The sequence below is a fragment of the Lissotriton vulgaris genome, chromosome 3_1 (assembly GCF_964263255.1).
Source record: "Lissotriton vulgaris chromosome 3_1, aLisVul1.2, whole genome shotgun sequence".
Classification (NCBI taxonomy): domain Eukaryota; kingdom Metazoa; phylum Chordata; class Amphibia; order Caudata; family Salamandridae; genus Lissotriton; species Lissotriton vulgaris.
The window spans coordinates 1,920,201,875-1,920,221,520 of NC_141689.1; the positions used below are offsets into that span (position 1 = coordinate 1,920,201,875).

Below are 19,646 nucleotides of genomic sequence, written 5' to 3' on the forward strand. Positions count from 1 at the left end.
CCGAGGCAGCATCACTGCCGCGGCACCTGGGCGTCTTAAGTAAGTGCGTGTGTGCGCTCCGGAGCTTTCAGCGAGGAACAAAAGATGCACTTCCTGTCATCCCCACCGCCCCCCGCTTCGGGGCTCCGCGGCCAGTGCAATCTTTAACAGTTGCAAATGGGGCAGCCCCGGCGCTTGTTTTACATATTCTGCCCTGAAAGGGGCGAGCCCGCAGCCTGTACATCATTGACAGAGTCGCCCGCTCGCAGGTTGTCCCCTTCCTTCCCACCCTTATTTATCTATGTAAAGTAGGGGGCGGGGCTGGGTGGGAGGGCGAAGTATAGAGAATGGGGGAGAGGGGCGAGAGGAAGGCACTGAGCGCAGAACAGAGAAAGGAGTAACTTGTCCGGGGAAATTATTAACCTCACGGGCACCCGACGCTGGCAGCGCTCTCCGGGCAGCCCACTTCTGCGTGAGCCGGGACCCTTCCGAGTCCGACTGACTGATCATCCCACCCTCTCCTACTGTGCGGACTGACGGGTTCACCCCGACGGCAGAATGAAGCTCCAGAGGCTCTTTGCAATAATACTGTGGATATTGATGGGCGCGCTGTTAATTAACGGACAGAAGCCAGGTAGGAACCTTTTGCAATAACGAGTTATTTATCATCTGGAAGTCTTCGCGTGCATACTTTTCAATTTGGCTAGTGCGTTGAAGGGAGGTTCATACATGTCGGTGCTGCAGATACATTGGTGCAGCAGGTGCAGTGACACCGAGGCCTGAGAGGCCAATTGAACCCAGATAATTACGGTATTTTGCCACCGTACTTGCTTGCAACCGGGCATTATTGATTCGCTACTGGTGCGCGCGCGTAGACCTAACTCGTCTTTGCAATTTTTGTGTGTGAGCATGTGGGGCGTGACGGTGATAGAGACATGTTTTCCGTATTTCCATGCGTCTGTTACTTTACTGTACAAAAATGGGAGCACTTGAAAACATACTGGGCGGCACTTTCTTAAAACGTAATGGGTACATCAATGGTAATACTAGTAAAATGTACTTCTAGTAATAAAAAATGTAGTGTTTGCATCTGGGCGCTATAGTCGTAATATTAATGAGTGCCTCCCTTTCGGCTAGAGTTGCAGACTTTGGCGCTGGGGTGCGAGCTGCGAGTCTCTGCGTCCGGCTCAACATCTTGTGATTCTGGGCAAATCACGTTATCTCCCCGTGCCTACCAAAAACGAATGGGTCCCTGTGTAATGTAACTGGTGCACGTGTAGAGCGCTCAAATACCTCCGGGTCGAGTTGCAGCTATATAAAATTGCAAAAAAATAAATAAATAGCCACTTTGGAATTCGATAGCTCTAGATGCAGATTGGAGTCCTGCTCCATTCGATGTATGAGACGAAGTTCCTCGATAATGTCTGCAGGGAACCCGCAGGGAGCGCGGGACAATCCGGGACCTCGCTGGGTCTGTGCAGTGCAGCGCTGGGTCTGTGCAGTGCAGTGCTGGGTCTGTGCAGTGCGGTGTTGGGTCTGTGCAGTGCGGTGCTGGATCTGTGCAGTGCAGTGCTGGGTCTGTGCAGTGCGGTGCTGGGTCTGTGCAGTGCGGTGCTGGTTCTGTGAAGTGTGGTGCTGGGTCTGTGCAGTGCGGTGTTGGTTCTGTGCAGTGCAATGCTGGGTCTGTGCAGAGCGGTGTTGGTTCTGTGAAGTGCAATGCTGGGTCTGTGAAGTGCAGTGCTGGGTCTGTGCAGTGTGGTGCTGGGTCTGTGCAGTGCGGTGCTGGGTCTGTGCAGTGCGTGCTGGTTCTGTGCAGTGCGGTGCTGGTTCTGTGCAGTGAAGGTGCTGGGTCTGTGCAGTGCTGGGTCTGTGCAGTTCAGTGCAGGCTCTGTGCAGTGCAGTGCGGTGCTGAGTCTGTGCATTGCAGTGCTGGTTCTGTGAAGTGCGGTGCTGGGTCTGTGCAGTGCGGTGTTGGTTCTGTGCAGTGCAATGCTGGGTCTGTGCAGTGCTGGTTCTGTGCAGTGCGTAGGGAGCTGCATCAAGCCGCAGTATATCTCCGCTGCCCTGTTACTTATCACCCCACCTCAGAGACCTCCAGCGGCTCCTGCAGCCCCAGGGACAGGAGCGCGCGCACGCCAGTGATAAATGCGACCCGGACACTGCACTCCGCGGCCGTTAAGGGAAACAGAAAACAGATTAGGACCCCATTAATCACGGATGCGGAAAACCAGGGGTTACAGTGTCACTGCGGAGCGATCTCTTTCACCGCTGGCCAAAGATAGATGGAAGCGCTGGCTTAGGGCGAGATAAGAGCGCTGCTGAGTCCTGCATAAGTGCTGGCGACGTAAAGCAGGCCTCCAACATCACACCCCGACCCGAGATGCGCTGCTATCTCAGGGACACCCGCAAAGACTGCAGCAAACACTCTACCCTGTATTTAACACCTCTGTACTACAGGTTTTACAATTTCGTTTGCACTTTTGTATAGCGCGAACTTGATGGACCCAATGGCTTTAAAGCGCTCTACAGGAGCACCAGGATACATTACACATGTAACTTAATATGCCCACCGAAAACGTCTCTTTTGTAAATGCACCTTATATACAGACCTTAGAAACGGAACAGGTGCGGGATGAGGCGCTACAAATATAAACGCGTCATCAGATATACTGTGGGTGTGTGTGAAAGCTGTGATAACAAAATATAGTTTGTATGTTCCACGAAAAACCCCTATCGCCCAGGTTGCTCCCCTATTCGTGGGGGAGGGTAAGGGGGAGGAGGGGGCGGGGATAAGGCTGCCCAGCACCGGCTGCTTCCCGGCACTTCTTGTTTGTGAGCCAGAAAGTTCAATTAAGCCGAGAATCCATGTCAATGGCGACCACTGATCTGCTCCATTAGAAGTGAATGGCGCTGGCTTCAAATCAACAGCTCAATACCTACTTTACATCTGAGTTCACTGCGGCGGCCCCAGAGCACAGCCCAGATGCATCCAAAATGGCGCCCTCCTGCAGCCTCTCCCTCAGTTAGCACCTGCCTGCACACACTGTGGACTCAAAGCACTAGCATTCCATAACACAGGGCACTAGGACGGTTAATGATTGCAAGGCACAAACACTTGGCTGCATGCACCCCACTTGACCCTGCATCACAAAGACCCCTCAAGAATGCGAACTTATCCAAAACTGAAACATCTGCATCAATTACCAAGAAAAAACGAAGCTCCTGCAGTATGTACACCGACTGCGCTTAATATGTCTAGCAACGTATAATAAATAGTGTGGCTTAATATAGGACTGACCGAGATTCTTGAAGCGAGTACTAGAAACTAAGGGCGATTTGCTTTTCATGGCCTTATAAATCTTTATGTGGTGCAAAAGTGACGCAGGCAGGGCTCTCATAAATAAGCTCCTAGCTGTGGGCGCCCAGAGGAACATACTACCCACCCACAGAGAGCTTTGATGTCTTGACCACTTTTACAGATAGCATTTTCATTGTAGCAGGAGCCCTTGACATAAAGTGCTGCACTTAGAACAGCGTGGCTTGCATGGGCTGGGTGAGACAACATTTACTCCATACTCCTAAGGAATGGGGCATGCAGCTGGAACACCGCACCATCTAGTTAGTTTCACACATGTGGAATATCAACTTTTATAGCTAGAGGCAAATGGAGGTACACTGATTTTCCAAGGAGCTCACACATTTCCTTTTTGGTGTCCCAGCCCAGACATCTCCAGGTTCCAGGGCCAAGAGTGTATGCGCGAGGGTTATGTTTTGCATTTAAGCCTATGCATTGTATTCACCAGCCCCTGTTTTTACGTGCTTTGAAACAGGTGGTAAGTTATTTGGGACCCAGCAACGTCATGTCACGTCACGTCATGTGACTAAAGAGACAGCTTAAGACGTGAGCATGTTATCTATTAGTTGTCACTCTGTTCAGAACAAACACCTGGCACCCAAATCATCCAAATTCCCAATCTCCACTGCTCCACCGGCACCCTGGCTGGAGGGAGTGGGCCACCGTTGGCCTAGTGCTGGGGCCCACTCCCGGCGCTCCCACAGGCCCCGGCCTGACCTCCCACGCATTTAATGGCCGCACCGAGAACTGATCTTGTCGGGCATCAAAGGAGGCCTCGTCGCTGCTTGTTTCTCGGACAAAGCTTCAGAAGATAGAATGCAGATTGCGCTTCAATTGATGGGGGTGGCGGGGCGCGGGGGCGGGGTGTATCAGGCTCCATCTGCACAGGGAATAATTTATGGAAATCACGCCGTGCCATCTTGAAGTAACCTGGCTTCTTTCTTTCCTCTTCTCGTTTCAGCGAACCAAGGCCACCGCCGCCGGCTGCACCGGCACAACTGTTCCCTGAGGAGGTGCCTGCCGCTGCATTCCCGCGTGCCCTTCCCCTGAGGTAACCGAGGCGCTTAACTTTATGGCAACTTCGCAGATCACACGCAGGGGTGTTATATACGTGCCCCCAAAACCGCAACCAGGCATTTGTCTGGAATGACTCCCATGTCCACAGTTTACACAGACACACCACCAAGCTGGTGCATTAACCAGCTGAGCTAACTCATTTTCTAAACAAAGTGTTATAAAGACTGAAATCTACACTCTTCCTTCGCCACCGGCTGGAAATTCTGGGTGGGTTGTTTAGGATAAACTACGCAGGCGATGGGAAACATGCGCTCAAAACATTACATGTTACTACCTACATACCGCGTCCCTGATTTGCTTCTGGTCTGAGTTTACTGTGAATTTATATTTTGTGATGATTTCTGCAAAGGCTGTGTAAATAGATTTTCCCGAGCCTGGGCTGTTCCATCTCCGCGTGTATGTGTGTTGAACAATCTGCCCACCCCCTTCATGGAGGGGTCGAGTTACTCCTCGCTGCAGGGGTCTGCAGAATGCTTCACACGCAGGCAGGACCCATTCAGATGGGTTCGCGGGAGCCACACCTGCGCACTCACTGTCTATGTAATCCGTGACGTGTTGCCCTTTTAGAAGAGAACTTTTACATCTCCTCAAGCCATATTCTGGCATCAGACCGATTCCATAGTGCAGATAACTTCGGAAATTTCTACCACAGTCGAGTTGAGACTGCTTTCTGGTGTTTGGATCTGAGGGTTCCATGCAGTCTTTGGTAAATAACGTTTTGAATTTCTCAGTTTTCCAAGCTTTTCTTTCCTGAATAAATGAGAGGTTTACAAAGGACTGCTGGGGAAATAGGGGTGTAGCTATAATTGGTGCACCAGGTGCAGCAGCACCGGAGCCCAATGTACATACATTCTTACTGCCTTTTAATACCCAACTGAAGCATCAGCAACTTGATGTTTATGCAGACTTGAACTCCAATGACCTGTTACATACAGCATATTTTCAAATGGCCAGTTTGGTATAACTCACCTCTGACCTCAGATATACACACACAGAAGACTAATGAAGAAGGACACATTTTTGTATATTAGTGTGTGTGATCAATCCTGTAGAAGAGCCACTGCAAGCACCAAGTCACCGCGTCAAAGGCTGAGAAGCAGTGAGCAGATTTACAAGAGCAGAGGGTTGTATTTGAGCAAACGTGCTGGCAAGCATGGATATCGGTGTCAGAGACTCTTGGCGTTTGCTTCTCAGACCGCAGACAGCCACAGTATAAGTGAGGGTATAGTATAGATTGAATAGAGGGAAGGACCATGGAACTAGGGAAAACCAAACACACTTGTGTCACCAATCTACCAGTCACCAGAGCTTGGAGGAAACCACCTACCTGCCTGTGCATTTAGGGCATATTTACTTGAATTCAATGTACTAAATCTTGTAGAGTCATAAGCACCCAGAGGATATATATATATATATATATATATATATATATATATATATATATATATACTTCAAAAATGCTGCTCGAGCGATCCTGGGCCAAGGAACGCTGATGTCATCGGTAGTAGCAGCCGCTACTCTTTATTTTCCACAGATTCCGGATCCCACTAGTTAGAAGGACACAGAGATGACACACCAGATCTTTGCACAAATCCTTTATTGTGCACTCGTAGAACAAGGATGACGCGTTTCGACGTAAGCCTTTTTCAAACGCGTCGTCCTTGTTCTACGAGTGCACAATAAAGCATTTGTGCAAAGATCTCCTGGTGTGTCATCTCTGTGTCCTTCTAACTAGTGGGATCCGGAATCTGTGGAGAATATATATATATATATACGCACGTACTATAAGGCTATAAGGATAACAGGCTGTCTACATTTAATTTATCTGCAGACTATCAGTAAACCATTCCATTCATTACTACCATTATTTGACTTTCCCTCAAAACATCAAGAGCATGGGGTAAAGAAGGGGGTAGGTAATTCATGCACAGTAGGACATGTGCTTCCTATCTGAGGTGCAACAAAGCAGTGCATTTGCGACACGTAGAAACTAGTGATGCAAGAGAGAGAGTGAGCAGGAAAGGTAAAGGGAGAGGAAGAAAGGCCAGGAGGGAACAGAGGAAGGTTGTAGTAAGAAGTTAGAGGGTGAGAGGTGACAGTGAAATGAATGAGGTCTAACAAAGTTAGCAAGAGCTTACCTCTATTCAAGAGATACTCTCTGAGGTTGGTACCTGCTTCTTCATCCATCTTCCCAGTGTTGACAGTCAGACTTTTCATGCAACATCACTCTACTAGAAACGTTTAACTGTGGACTCACCGACGAAGGCAGAGAATGTGGTCTAACAGCTAGGGCGGTCGACCTCAAATCTGGGGACCCGGATTTGAGTGTCGGCAATGATGCTCAACATCCTGTGATTCAGGGCAAACCACTTAATCTCCCCGTGCCTAACAAAAATTAATGCGTTCTTGTGTAACGCAACTGGTGCTCATGTAAAGTGCTCTGAAACCCGAAACCTTCAGGTCAAGTTCGTGCTCTATAAAACTCTGGAGAAAAAAAATCCACAGATCAAAGAGTGACACTGGAATTAAATCATATATATGTGCCCTCCTTATGATTCACAGATAGGAACATTTTGAGCCATAGCACACTGTGACCCTGGTTCTGGTGCTTGCCAGGCTGTTAATCACAATGGCAAGAGGGTGAAGGTGCAGTTACTTTAGACTTTGAATATCTATTTTCATGGAATCTCTGTCAGAGACTACTCTTTGTCAATTTAGAGATTTGATCTCTAGAAAACGAGATAGAGGGGTTTAAAATCGTGTGTGTTTTTCTGGTTTTTGCTTTCTTCAGTAACAATAACTTTCACTGGCTCCTTTCACGGAACTGTCGCCCGTCTTGCACCTCTGAGATCAATTTGATAAAATAACTTCAGAGTGCCTCATCTGTTTTGCATGTTTTTATTTTATTGATTCCCAGCATCCACTGGCTTCACTGCCACAGATATATAATTCGCTAAAGTGGGGGGAGGTGGTGTTGAGTTTGATCTTTTTGGGCCAGTGCTTGGCACTATTCTCTACTAGTGATGGACGTTGCGCACTTAGTCAACTTTTGCTCAACACTTTCATAACTTACTGTATGATCCCAAGTTACTATCAGTGTTCTGAACGTGGTTTAACTTGTATATCATGCATAGCCTTTGTGGAAATATAAGCAAATCGCCTCCTCCAATGCCCAATTAATTTTATTGACTGGTTAACCAAAAGCACAGAGTCTGGTGTAGCTAGGATGTCCTCGGAGGTGACGATAAGTTTCAGGGACTTGGGCTCAAGCCTCATTAGCAATCATCTCACCCAGTCACCTACATTTCCTCATAATACATGTGAATATTCGTGTGTAAATGTTAAATCTAACATTGCAGTTTGTCAACAAACTATCCAAGAGCATGGTTCATAGATATTTGTAAATCCCTGAAGGTGTAAATTACAGATCAATTTTCTAAATATGTTGGTAATGCACTTTCCAGGCTGGATAATGGTAGCCCCTGTGAAAAGAGAAGTACAAACGTAAAGCAAACTCCATAGCAGTTTTATAACATCAGGTAAAGTGACCCTGACGCCAAGAAATGACCTATATGTATTACAGGAACAACAGAGCATTTAATTAATAAACCAGGGCTCTCGCCACCTTGCATATACAATTATTTAGAGGATATATCTACTGAGCCATTATTTAAATACAACCGAACTTTATAAGGAGAAAGTACCACATTTTTCTGTGGAAGGGGGGTGAGACTTAAAGGCTAGAAGTACCACACAACTCTGCGTCACCGTAGCGCTGCTTTTCCTGCGCTGGACCTTCATTTAACAGAAATCCTCGACTTTCAATCTTGGTTCTCTTCTACCTCCCAAATGGGGCAACTTCACCCGGAAACAGTGATTTGTAAAGGGAAATCACAGAACTGGAAAACCCATGTGTGGGTGGCATAGGGCTGTTTGCTAACCCCCTGGGCACTCCTAAACTGGGGGCAAAGACCCACCCAGTTAACCATTCTAACTTTACAGCTGCTTGAATGAATTGCGCTCTGATAAATATCAGTATCGCTCATATCATGGTTAGATTAGAATTAAAAGTCTGGTTTATTCTAATTGAAGCCATGGTGAATGTTTTGCTTGATTGCCGGGTTAGACATTTGTACACTCAGCCTCTTTTCAATGGGTGCTAGGCAGGCTCTCACCACGAGAATCAACTTCAGGCCATTTAATCACCTGGGGAGTGTTTAACCTGCCCAGTTAAAGCAAATTAATCAACCGTAGAGAGCCTGCATTGTCTCACCAGCCGCACTGTCTGCAGGAGGTAGCTCCTGGAAGGCAGCAACGGCGCTGTATAGAATGTGGCACTCGTAGAGGTGCCTCATGCAGAGCCCCAGGCTGCACGGATCCTCGTGCAGGGCCATTGCAGATTAATGCCTGACCTCACAGGTCTCTGCCATGTGCCACGACCCGGGGCCACTTGTGAAACAAACAACGTCAATTACTTTTTAGACCCACTGTTGTCCTAAAATTCTGTGGCATAAGACATGGACTGTTGTGCTAATAAATTATCTTTTTGTAACCCAGTGTTACCAGAGAAAATCTGCAACCTAATGCTTGTTTACCAGTTGCTCTGTATATTCCAATCCCTGCGCAAACCCCTGTTAATGCTAGGTCGGAATCACGAGCTGGTAAATACCTCCACCTTCGTTAAATTTCAGCAGGTCATTCCCGCCGAAATGTAACGGGGGAAAGCATACGGGGCCTCATTATGAGGTTTTGCCACAAGACAGCACAGGCCTTCCTGCTACTCTGCCCTACAGCAAAAGAAAAGGGCAAGAATGCACTGTATGTATCAGATACTGCGCATTTCTCTCCTATTCCCATGCGCCAGCGCACAATAGGCTGCCATAAGCCAACGCAGGCACCTTTGCACCATGGTGCAAGTGTTCCTGCGTTGCAGGGATGATTATTTTTGTGCAAGAGGGGAAACCTTCCTGCACAAAAACAATCCCAAGGGGCTTTTTCCTCTTTCTATGTGTGTTGCAGAATGCAGCACACATAGAAAAAGGAAAATGAGGATAAATATCATTGTGCCTCTCCTACACCTCCCCTGGGGAGGCGTACGTTTTTGGCGCTGCCTCAAACGTACGATATTTTGTATATCTGGGACAGTGTCAAAAAGCCATGGATGTTGCAGGGAACTCCCCCAGCAACACCCATGGCATACCCCTTCATGCAGTTTTCTGCGTGAAAGAGCACATATTTATAAGGCCATGAAAAACCACAAAACGTGGCATTATGTGGCCCTATAAATATGCCAGTTTGCACATTGCACCACCAGAACATCAAAAAAGTGACTTTCCTGCAGCGCCAAAGTGCTGCTAGGACTTCGTAAATGAGGTCCACAGTATTTTTCGGTAGCATGAGGATTTGGCGCATTAAACTGAAAATCTGCTTCTCATTCCCCACAGACACGTAATAAGTGTTATTTATTGCGCCCGATAAATAACTTATACCATGGTATTGTTATATCAGGTGGGTAAATAACACCTAAATCCGTAGTCAGTCCCCTGGTGTTCCAGGTGCAAAGGTTACAATGAAAATAGTATTGGTGGGCGATGGAAAGGTTTTTTAAACGTTTTTTGGGTGATGTATGTCAAAATGGCGCCCCCTCGCCCATAAGGAAACATGGGGGGGGGGTCAATTTTTCCGAAACGAAATTAGAAAACGACCGGAAGCGACAGCCGCACATTAGACTATTAAAGTTAATTTGCTTTAGGATGGAAAGATTGTACTCTTGTTTTGCGGAAAAGCTACAACTATCAGTAAATCCGTTCAAATTTAGAATCGCTTCCAGCATGAGACCCTCTTTATAGGCAATAACCAACCCCTTCTAACCTTGATTTTATTGTATTGCTAACAAAGGTGTTCAAGTCTTCTGGTTCCCTATACTAGCTGCAGGATGTAGGGTATGTTTTATGGGAACAATTGGATTCCGGATAAGCAATTATTACAAGACCACGACCCGCAGCTATATGCTCCCTGTTTAAAGGAGAGCGCCCATTACATGTAAATTAAAATGTGAAGTTGATTTTTTTTTTATGGATGGGTCTTTTGTCAGCCATCTTTCCAGGATGACACAAAAGTATGTGGGTGTAGTTGAAGCGTCAATTTAAGCTTACGTTAGCTGAGAAAGTGCAAGGATCTCAAGGTCCACTTGCCCTCAGAGTTGTATTTGAGGTTTTTCAACATCACGAGCTAAGTTACCTTATTATTTTAAGATGTGGAAGTCCACTGCACTCTTTAGATCGTTCATGCTTGCTGGAGTGAATTCTGCTTTCCAGCAGACCTATGCCCACTACACCACAGCACACAATCTGAAGCACACTTTTTTGTGCTCTTGCTGGCGCTGCATCCCAAGTGTGCCCAGCATAGACCAGGGCTGTGTGTTGTAGTACAAGAAAACATGTTGTCACCAGCAAAGGTGCAAACTCGAACTGCTGCTCAGTCTTTCACTGAAACTTGATGGCATGATTCTGAAGAGCTGGGCAAGGAGGACCCATAGAAGGATGCAGTGTCTGAATGCACCCACCAATGAGCGGATGCCTCGGGGGTCCCAGGGACACTCTGCTCCCCCACAAGAGGTACTACTAAAGAGTGACTTAAGAGGTAGATTTACTAACATTATGTGCTGGGGTTGCAAACAAAGCAAATCAAACTAGCACAAAATATTCATTTGAGATTTACATTCCAGCACAAAGCTTATTTTTCTCAGGAAAGTTGTCTAAAATGTTTCTTTTCATTACTTTGTGTCAAGGAAGAGTTCCATGCATGGTACTTAGAATCATCCATGAAATGACCCATGGTTTTTGATGCAAAGCCCTACTTAATAACAATAATAGACAGGCTTTGTCTTAAAAAAATAATGCCTTTTTGAGGTAGGCATTAAAAGAAGAAATGTTTTATTATCTCCAAACTTTTCAGACTTTGCATGTGTCCTTCACTACATGGTTTTAAAGTTTGTTGAGGGGTAGTATTTTGTCCTGCAGGGGAACCTTTCTAGTGCCAAGTGCTAGACATTATGCAGTCATCTTTGCACTATGGTGTAAATGTGTTTGCCTGGCACTCTTCGCTATCTAAATAAATATAGTGCTTTCCTGCTCTCTCCCTCTCTTGCAACACAGTAACTTTAACTTCTGTGCTGCGTAGCGTGAGTTTTTAGTAAATCTGCCCGACTGTCCACCTCTTCCTATATGGTGCACAGTCAGTGTGCCTCCAGACAGCCTGTTTTCCACTGTGGCTGCTTCAGTAATTTGACACGAGTGTCTTGGTAAAGGTGTTCCCTCATTTTCATTCAGCCGTGCCCCATGCAAATGAAGGAACACCGCCCGAGATCACATGGGTGCAAAATGTGCACCCCCATTTTCCGCATTACAGACGGAGCCACACAAGTATCCGTGGCCTGTTCTTTGATATGGAAGTTCCTGTTCTGTAATATGGAACTTTCCTTGGAACTCATTAAATGGGTGCAAACTCTTGTGGCATCCTAGGGGCGCTTCTGTATACATCCCCAGGTATGATCTTATGGGGTTGAAGGCACAACATTGACTGGCTGCTTAGGGGAGGGGGGGTCGATTAAACAAATGTACAAACCCCAGCAGATACATCATACGACTGGATTGGGTGCAGGGGAGACTAGCTGTTTCTGGGATATGTTGTGTTCAAGGCAGAGCAGGACTTTATGGGGCTGTAAACTGTAGGACGTATTAGCAGCCTTTTCCATGTAAGAAAACACTATAAGTGCTTTACACAGAAGAGGAAGCACAACCAACCAAGTTTATTGTCTGGCAAGGTTGCAGCTGGCCCTGTATTTTGTTCTGATTGTCAAAGCTACATATGAAATGCATGATTATGGAGGTGACGGGAAAATATTCAATGTAGGAACATTAATGAGCCAGTCAAAAAATATTTTGGAGCACATTTACTAAAAGTGAAGTTACTGCACTGCAGGAACAGGAGGGAGCTGAATGGCGCCATATTTACAAAGATATGCTGCTGTTAAGCTCTCCCCGTGCTCCTTTGTGGCCAGGACTGTTTTTGTGCAGGAAGGTATATTTCTAATCGTTTAGTTACATTTTGTTTTAAAATGCTGGGCACGATGACGCTAACTTTATAAATCACCGCTAGTATTTTGTCTTGTGGCTTCACCAACAGAGCGGGACAGCCACAACGCAAAATGTTAGTAAGTCTGGTCCATAAATTCCAGACCGGTAGGTTTTTATCACCACATTTGCAATTTTTTTTTTTTAAATGAGCCACATCTTTTTCAGGCCGAAGGTAGGGAAATAACAGAAGGCTAAAATAGTCTTCTGGGCTAGATATGCATTCCTTTTGGTCTCCAATTTTGCGACTCCCTACTTTAGGGCGATTATTAATAAATGTCTCCAATTTAAGGATTACAATTATAAATTGTCTTGTAACTCGAGGGATTAGTTCTGGGTGGAGTGTGGGGGGGGGGGGAGGGGGGGGGATCTATGAAAACTTAAGATACCGTTTCGGTGAGATTCACTCTCCAGCAGTGTCAGTGCATTTGAGCAAATGCAAAAAATTACGTGCTCTACGGGCACTGTAATATAGAGTTTTAATACAACAGGGTGTGTAATATTGAAAAAGAAGCAGTGTCAGTCACCCACTAAAGAACTTCACAGAAACAAATGATACTGCAATTGTACTTCTAGGGTTGCACCCGGGCCCGACACAGATCTGGAAATGCAACCCCGGAGAAACCTGTGTTCACAGATGCCCCCATACCTTGTAACGATAAACAGTAATACACGGTTTTCTTTCAACACGCTTGTTTATATATCTTCCAGATGCACGTCCAAGACAAAGAATGGAAGAGAAAAAGCAGCAGCAGAACTCGCGGGAAGGCTTCGGGACTGCTTTGCCCACGCAACGATGCCCTCCACCCTGTCTTCACGCGCAGCCATCCGAGGCTCTTCCGGACCCTTTCTGGCTGCGTCACATCAAAGGCGCCCCGGCCCGCTCAAGTGGGGTCACCGAGCGGGGGCCAGCACTTGGAGTGCTCACCGGTGACGTGGGCAAGACCCCTCTTTGCAGAGCGCCAGTGGAGTGGAACGGGCCAGAGGCCGTTGGCAGCTTCCACTCGAACGCAAAGACGTGTGAAGGAGTGATTGGCGCGCTTTGAAGGTCACAGAGCCTCGCCTCGTGCGTACCCCGAGGAATGTACCCTGAGCAATACTTTGATGAAGTGACTTGCCAAAGATGGAGAGATCCCTGCATGTGGGACCTGAGATAAGGGCTCCTAATGGCCAGCTCCAAAGGTCACCGAGTCACTCCTGTAAAGAAACTGTAAATGTTTGTATATAGTATTCAGGGGAGAAGAAACAGCCCGGAGCCACGCGCGAAGGAAAAGATAATATTTAAGAGATGGAATTTATAATCTAACCTCCTGCTTTTTCGAAATAATCGGCACTGAGAAAAAAAACTTTTAAACAGCAGACCTTCTTTACTCACATTCGTTATTACACTTTCCAGATGGAAATGCCATTTTCTAGAAAATGTATATAGTGAAAGGCTTCAAAGCTGTTCACTGGCTTCTCCATTTCAAAATTTGAAAGCGATTGGGGAAATAACTTACCAGAAAAATGTATACATGTTAACATTAAGAAAACCCAGATCACGGTATATTACAATATGTTGCCTGGGGCACCATAACTCATTGAATTATAATCTGGAAATGGCAACCACCGGCTCTATTAACATTTATAGACCTATTAGCTGTTTGTATATTTGTAAAGGCATATGCACTTCAAGTAATAGAGGGATATGGAATTTTAATAAACTTTGCACATTTTTTTATTTGCAATTTGACTTTTTCCCTTGACTGGAGTAACACAGAAGCAACTCTGAGAAACACGAAGACTGCTCAATGCTTTTCAACCTGATTTATATATTTATTTTGCATCTTTAATGTATGGAAAGAATACCAGAGCCCTAAACACCATGGTACCACTGGCAGAACATAGAGAAATGATAGGTCAGAAAGTTGTGCAATGCGGTAAACATTAGGGGCAACCAGGAAAAATTATTATCACAATTAGGGAGTTCACAACAATCATGAGAACTGAGATTTTGGGTAAGGGGGTTGTCCTGTGTTAAGTTGAAGGTTGTAGATGAACGGCATAGTTCGAGGTTTGGTAGAGATTGATACGTGGTCAATTTGTGTAAAATTACAAGGGACAGCAGGAATCATCAAAGTAGAGCATTGCAAGGAGTTTGATATGCACACTTTGACTCCAGTTGACGAGAAGTTCAGATATAAAAAAAAAAGGGCACCCAGATTCTGAAAGCACTACATAGCCATGCAGATGGTGCTTACAAATGTATTTAATATAACACGACACCATAATAGGTAAAAACATAGGGCCTCAGTTATCAAGGGCTTGCATTGCCCTTTTGTCACGCAAGGTGGAGCAAGGACAACACAAGCTCTTATGTGGGATTTACCAAGCCACGCAACGCCACTGTGGCTTGGTAAATCTGGAGTAATGCAAGGCAGCACAAGTCGCTGTCTTGGTTACTCTGTACCAGGAAGGCGCTACATGGGTGGAGAGTGGGTGTTCCCACCCATGTATTTTGGTGCATTCCCAGATTTGATAACACTAGTAGACCTGGGAATGCGTCAACATGGTATGCCTTCCCACAAGACGAATAATGAGGAAAAATATCTTTATTTATCCTAGTTTTTTCCTCTTTCAAAGTGTGCTGCATTCTGCAGCACACTTAAAAGAGGAAAACGCCCTTAAAGACGGAAGTGTGCCAACAGAGACAGCAGGAATGCGCCATATGTTCGTAAATATTGAGCATTCCTTCCTTATTTATTTTATTTATTTATTTTATTTTGAAAGTTTTATATAGCGCGGACAAGATCTTTGCAGATATCAGAGCGCTTTACACAGAAGGGGTACATGAGTGAGCATAGTCAGATAGATAAATCAGAATCATGTAAACAATAATACAGATAATACAAATAAACAACGGGGTCAAACAAGTAGTACAGATCGGTGCAGAGTCTATAAAAGAGTCCGAAGTAATAGTTCAGGTGTATTTTGCCATGAGGATAGCTTTTACTTCTTTCTTAAAGAGTGTAGTGGAAGAGATGAGCCTAGTTTCGGGAGGGAGTGAGTTCCAGATCCTGGGTGCCATTCCTGAGAAGGAGCGTTTATAGGTTCTTTCCTTCCGGAATCTACGAGGTTTCAGCAATAGATTGTTTGTGCCTCTAGTGTTTCTAGCACCGCCAGAGATTGTCAGCTTCTGAGTGAGGTAGCCGGGAGAGTTCAGGTGTACCGCCTTGTGTGTCATGCAGGCGATTTTCAGATGTATTCTGGCTTCAAAAGGCAGCCAGTTCAGGGATTTAAAGTCAGGAGAGATATGAGAGTGCTTTCTTGACCCAGTGATGAGTCTCGCTGCAGCGTTTAGAGAAGCTCTTAGGGGTGCAGTAGTAGTTAGGGGGAGTCCGCAGAGGGCGACGCTGCCATATTCAATTCGGGGGATGACTAGTGCTTGTACTGCGGTTTGGAAGTCTTTCTCTATTTGGTGCAGGGCAGCAAGTTGTCTTGCTGCGTTGCGTTGTGTCACATATAAATAAATATGGTCTATAATCCACATAGGCCCCCGTAGACCACTCAGCTAAATATGAATTGTTCAGAGTGGTCTGTGCGCAAAGTAATCAGCACGGGAGTGAGTGCAGGTACAATCAAGACGAGTAGCAGAGAGAGGAGAGTGGAATATATAGGTATCCACAGAAAAGTGTGGAAATCACAAAATAATTGTTACTGAACAAGTAGATTTTATGTGTGTAGCCTTGTAAGGAGAATTATTTTGTATGTATGTAGGTGCATTCCAATCGTTGCGAAGTCAACATGCCAGAATAACAGAGAGCCTCATAATGATGTCGGGCGGTCAAACCACCAGCCGCTATTGCATTGGTCAGGAGACTGCCCAACGAGCATGCAGCAGTCCGACCACCCTATTTCGATTTGATTGAAGGACTGGCGGCCAAAAACTCTTTGGTACCGTGGAAGGAGCATGCTGCGGCCATGGAAATAGGTCATAGCTCATGCCGCTGACGTGCAACACATTCGAGCACCGTGTGCCATGCACATCTCCTTAGGAGTTCCGCAAGGATCCATCCTCTCTCCCACTCTCTTTAACCTTTTCATGGAGCCCCTCACACTCATTCTTAAACAAGCCGGGATCAACTACCATCTCTATGCTGACGACACCCAACTCTATTATAAGATTTAAACTCATGCTGACATCCTTCAACTAAACAACACTCTCATCAAGATCCAATCCTGGTTCCACAGTAACCACCTCAAACTCAACCCTAAAAAAACTGAAATCATTCTTTTTTCCCATAAAAATAACCAGCTCCACATTCAGAAGTGGATCTCTGACCTTAACGCCCTCAACTGCTCCTTATCTTTGTCCTCCTCAGTCAAATCTCTAGGGATCTCCCTTGACAACCTCCTAACCCTCAAGGTACACATTAATAATTCTGCCAAAGGAGCCCTCTTCACTCTCCGCCACCTTAAGAAAATCAAGCCCTTCGTCCCGATCGATGATTTCAAACTAGCAGTCCAATCCCTTGTTCTTTCTCGCATCGACTATGGCAATGCCTTTCTCACCGGAATTCCCAAGATCCACCTAGCACCTCCTAAATCTGTGTTTAACTTTGCAGCTAGGTTTACCGCAGACTACAAGCGATTCAACCACATATCCCCTGCCCTTAAAACCCTTAAATGGCTCCCCATTGAAGGTAGATCCATTTACAAAACAGCCTGCATTACACACAAAATTCTCCATCAGAATACACCGATCTACCTCGCTAGCAAATTCACTAAAGCCGGTTGCTCCCGTTCCTTGAGAAGTACTAACACCCTCCTTCTTATCCCCCCTTCTAAAAAAGAAAACCACCCAGTCTCGATCCTTTTCTGGCAACGCTCCTTGCATTTGGAATGCCCTTCCAACTGACCTTCACTGCAACCCTTCCTACTCCAGTTTCAAAAAAGAACTCAAACTACATCTCCTCAATAAATACTGGGGACCCTAATCCATATCTGTTCTCTTCCACTGACTGCATCTGTCCGACCCTAGATGCAATCGCCCTCCCTTGTTTTTAGCCTTACTCGCCCTTTCTCCTCGTCACTTCCCCCTCCCTGTTTACCACCTTCACTCCTCCTTGCTCCCCCCCTTCCCTTGTCCACCCTCAGCCCGCATCCCCTTCAACCCCCCCATCATTTCTGCCCCTCCCGCTTCTCTTCCTTACCAACGTAACGGACCACTAACCTCCCTATCCTGACCCTGCAATTTTCCGGCTTCTGTTATTTTTTTTTTCTCAATTTGTGCCTTTTGATATTTTTGATTTATCACATCTTACACATTTTGTTGTGCTTATTTCCCATATTTATCTTTTGGAAATCTGTCAGGCGGAGACTTTTATGTTGTTTATATACATTGATGTTATGTATGTCCCCTGTCTTATTGACCTTTCTTGTCTCTAAAATGTAAAGCGCTCTGATACACCCGGGTCCAGCCAGCGCTATATAAAACCTCTAAAATAAAATAAATTAATGTTGTGCATGGCATATGGTGCACAGAGCTTAGTGGGGGTACTACATGTGCCCACAGGGACACTCTCCATTGCCCTACAATGGCCGGGGCCCTGTCAGGCGGCCCTGATACTTTTCTGACAACCTGTGTTGCATCCGACAGCTGTGGGCCCACCCACCAGGATCATAATACAGCATCAGACCAAAGGGCTGGCAGCGGTCGAATCGCCACCGATGATCTGTCAGCGATCTGACTGTCAGCATACAGCGGATGAGAGGAGTGTATGAGAGAGAGAGAGGGAGGAGTGACATTAAAAAAATTGGGTTAAGCAGATAAGAATTAGGGAACATTGATACGGGGAAAGAGCAAAATAGGATAAAGCCAAAAACTCCATAGAAGAAGAAGACGAGGAGAAGGATTCATCAAGGTGTGGAGGGAACAACTAGGTGGATTTCCTAACCTGCAAGATAGATGTCTGAAGAAGCATTAGTTCAGGTAGAATTTAAATAGGAAAGTTATATTCAGGAAAGAACTAAGGAATTCCACTACTATGGAAAGTGTGCTACTGTAGTTTGTGTAGTCCAGGCAGACTGTCTCTTTATTTACAGATAGTCATGGAAGCCCATACTGAGATTGATTTTGAACTCACAGCAGTCACAGACAGAAAATAGGAATTTATATCACAGCCGCAATTCCAATTCCACCCCTGCAGGGTAAGAGCTTGGGCATAAATGAGGATGAAGGACTTCAAAGCAATCACAATTCTTAGATGGGTGCTGTTGGCTTTGGGTACAATAAACATGGATGGAGAATTCCTCTTACAGATGGCAATAATGAACAAACATAAAATAATGCAGCTGTACACACCATTTTCTCCTACGCCCACTACCCCAAAATCAGGTATCAGGTGTAAAAAACAAACACTAATATTTAATTTGAGAACGTTGTCTTCAAAAGTATCCACAAAAAACATCAAGTGGTTTAGAAACAATGAAGAAATAGGCTTCGAGGATCGTAGTTAAATTGTCTGCTGGCAACTAACTAGCTCTGCACCAGCTTGTACCGCCTATGTTCTGGTTCTTTCAACAAAACAACACACTATGGAATATAAATTAAAAAATCGAATTGAAGCCAGTCTTATCTTGACATATTTGATCTGGAGAAATGCTACTGGGTAAAGGTGTAGAACAGACCGTAAAACTCTCCCAAAGAAGCCAAAATGGAGAGCCAACACAAGCCAGGCCCTAAATTATAGAAAAAAAAGAATTTGAAGCTGGAAAAACTATATGTATTTTGCCATAACATTGAGATAATGTATGCTTTTACTGCTATTTTTTAGAAAGTAATTCCCGGTGCTGCCACAAACCAACTGATGTAAGAATGGCATGACCAAAAAAGTTGGGTGAGGCTGGGAATTTTGATGCTCAAACGGACTTCGCTAAGTATGGGGTGTCAAAAAAATAGACTAGCTCTACTTTGACCAAGCCCCTCTAGCAGCATTGATTGGGAACTGTTGAGAGAAGCAGCGGACGTGTTCCTAACATTCAAGGTACATGGCAGCGCTTGGTCTTGCAATTGATGCCATTACCAGTGCCATGATTTGACATATGCCACTTTGCATGCC

The 19,646-nt window shown here is 45.5% G+C and overlaps 1 protein-coding gene across 1 annotated transcript; it reads left to right on the top strand.

Annotated features, from left to right (window-relative positions):
- The first annotated feature begins 402 nt into the window (after positions 1–402).
- On the top strand, positions 403–14,262 carry APELA (apelin receptor early endogenous ligand). Its single transcript, XM_086963317.1, has 3 exons — positions 403–613; positions 4,296–4,385; positions 13,258–14,262. Exons 1-2 carry the CDS (start codon positions 538–540, stop codon positions 4,382–4,384), a joined length of 165 nt encoding a protein of 54 aa, XP_086819443.1. The 5' UTR covers positions 403–537; the 3' UTR covers position 4,385; positions 13,258–14,262.
- The last annotated feature ends 5,384 nt before the right edge of the window (positions 14,263–19,646 follow it).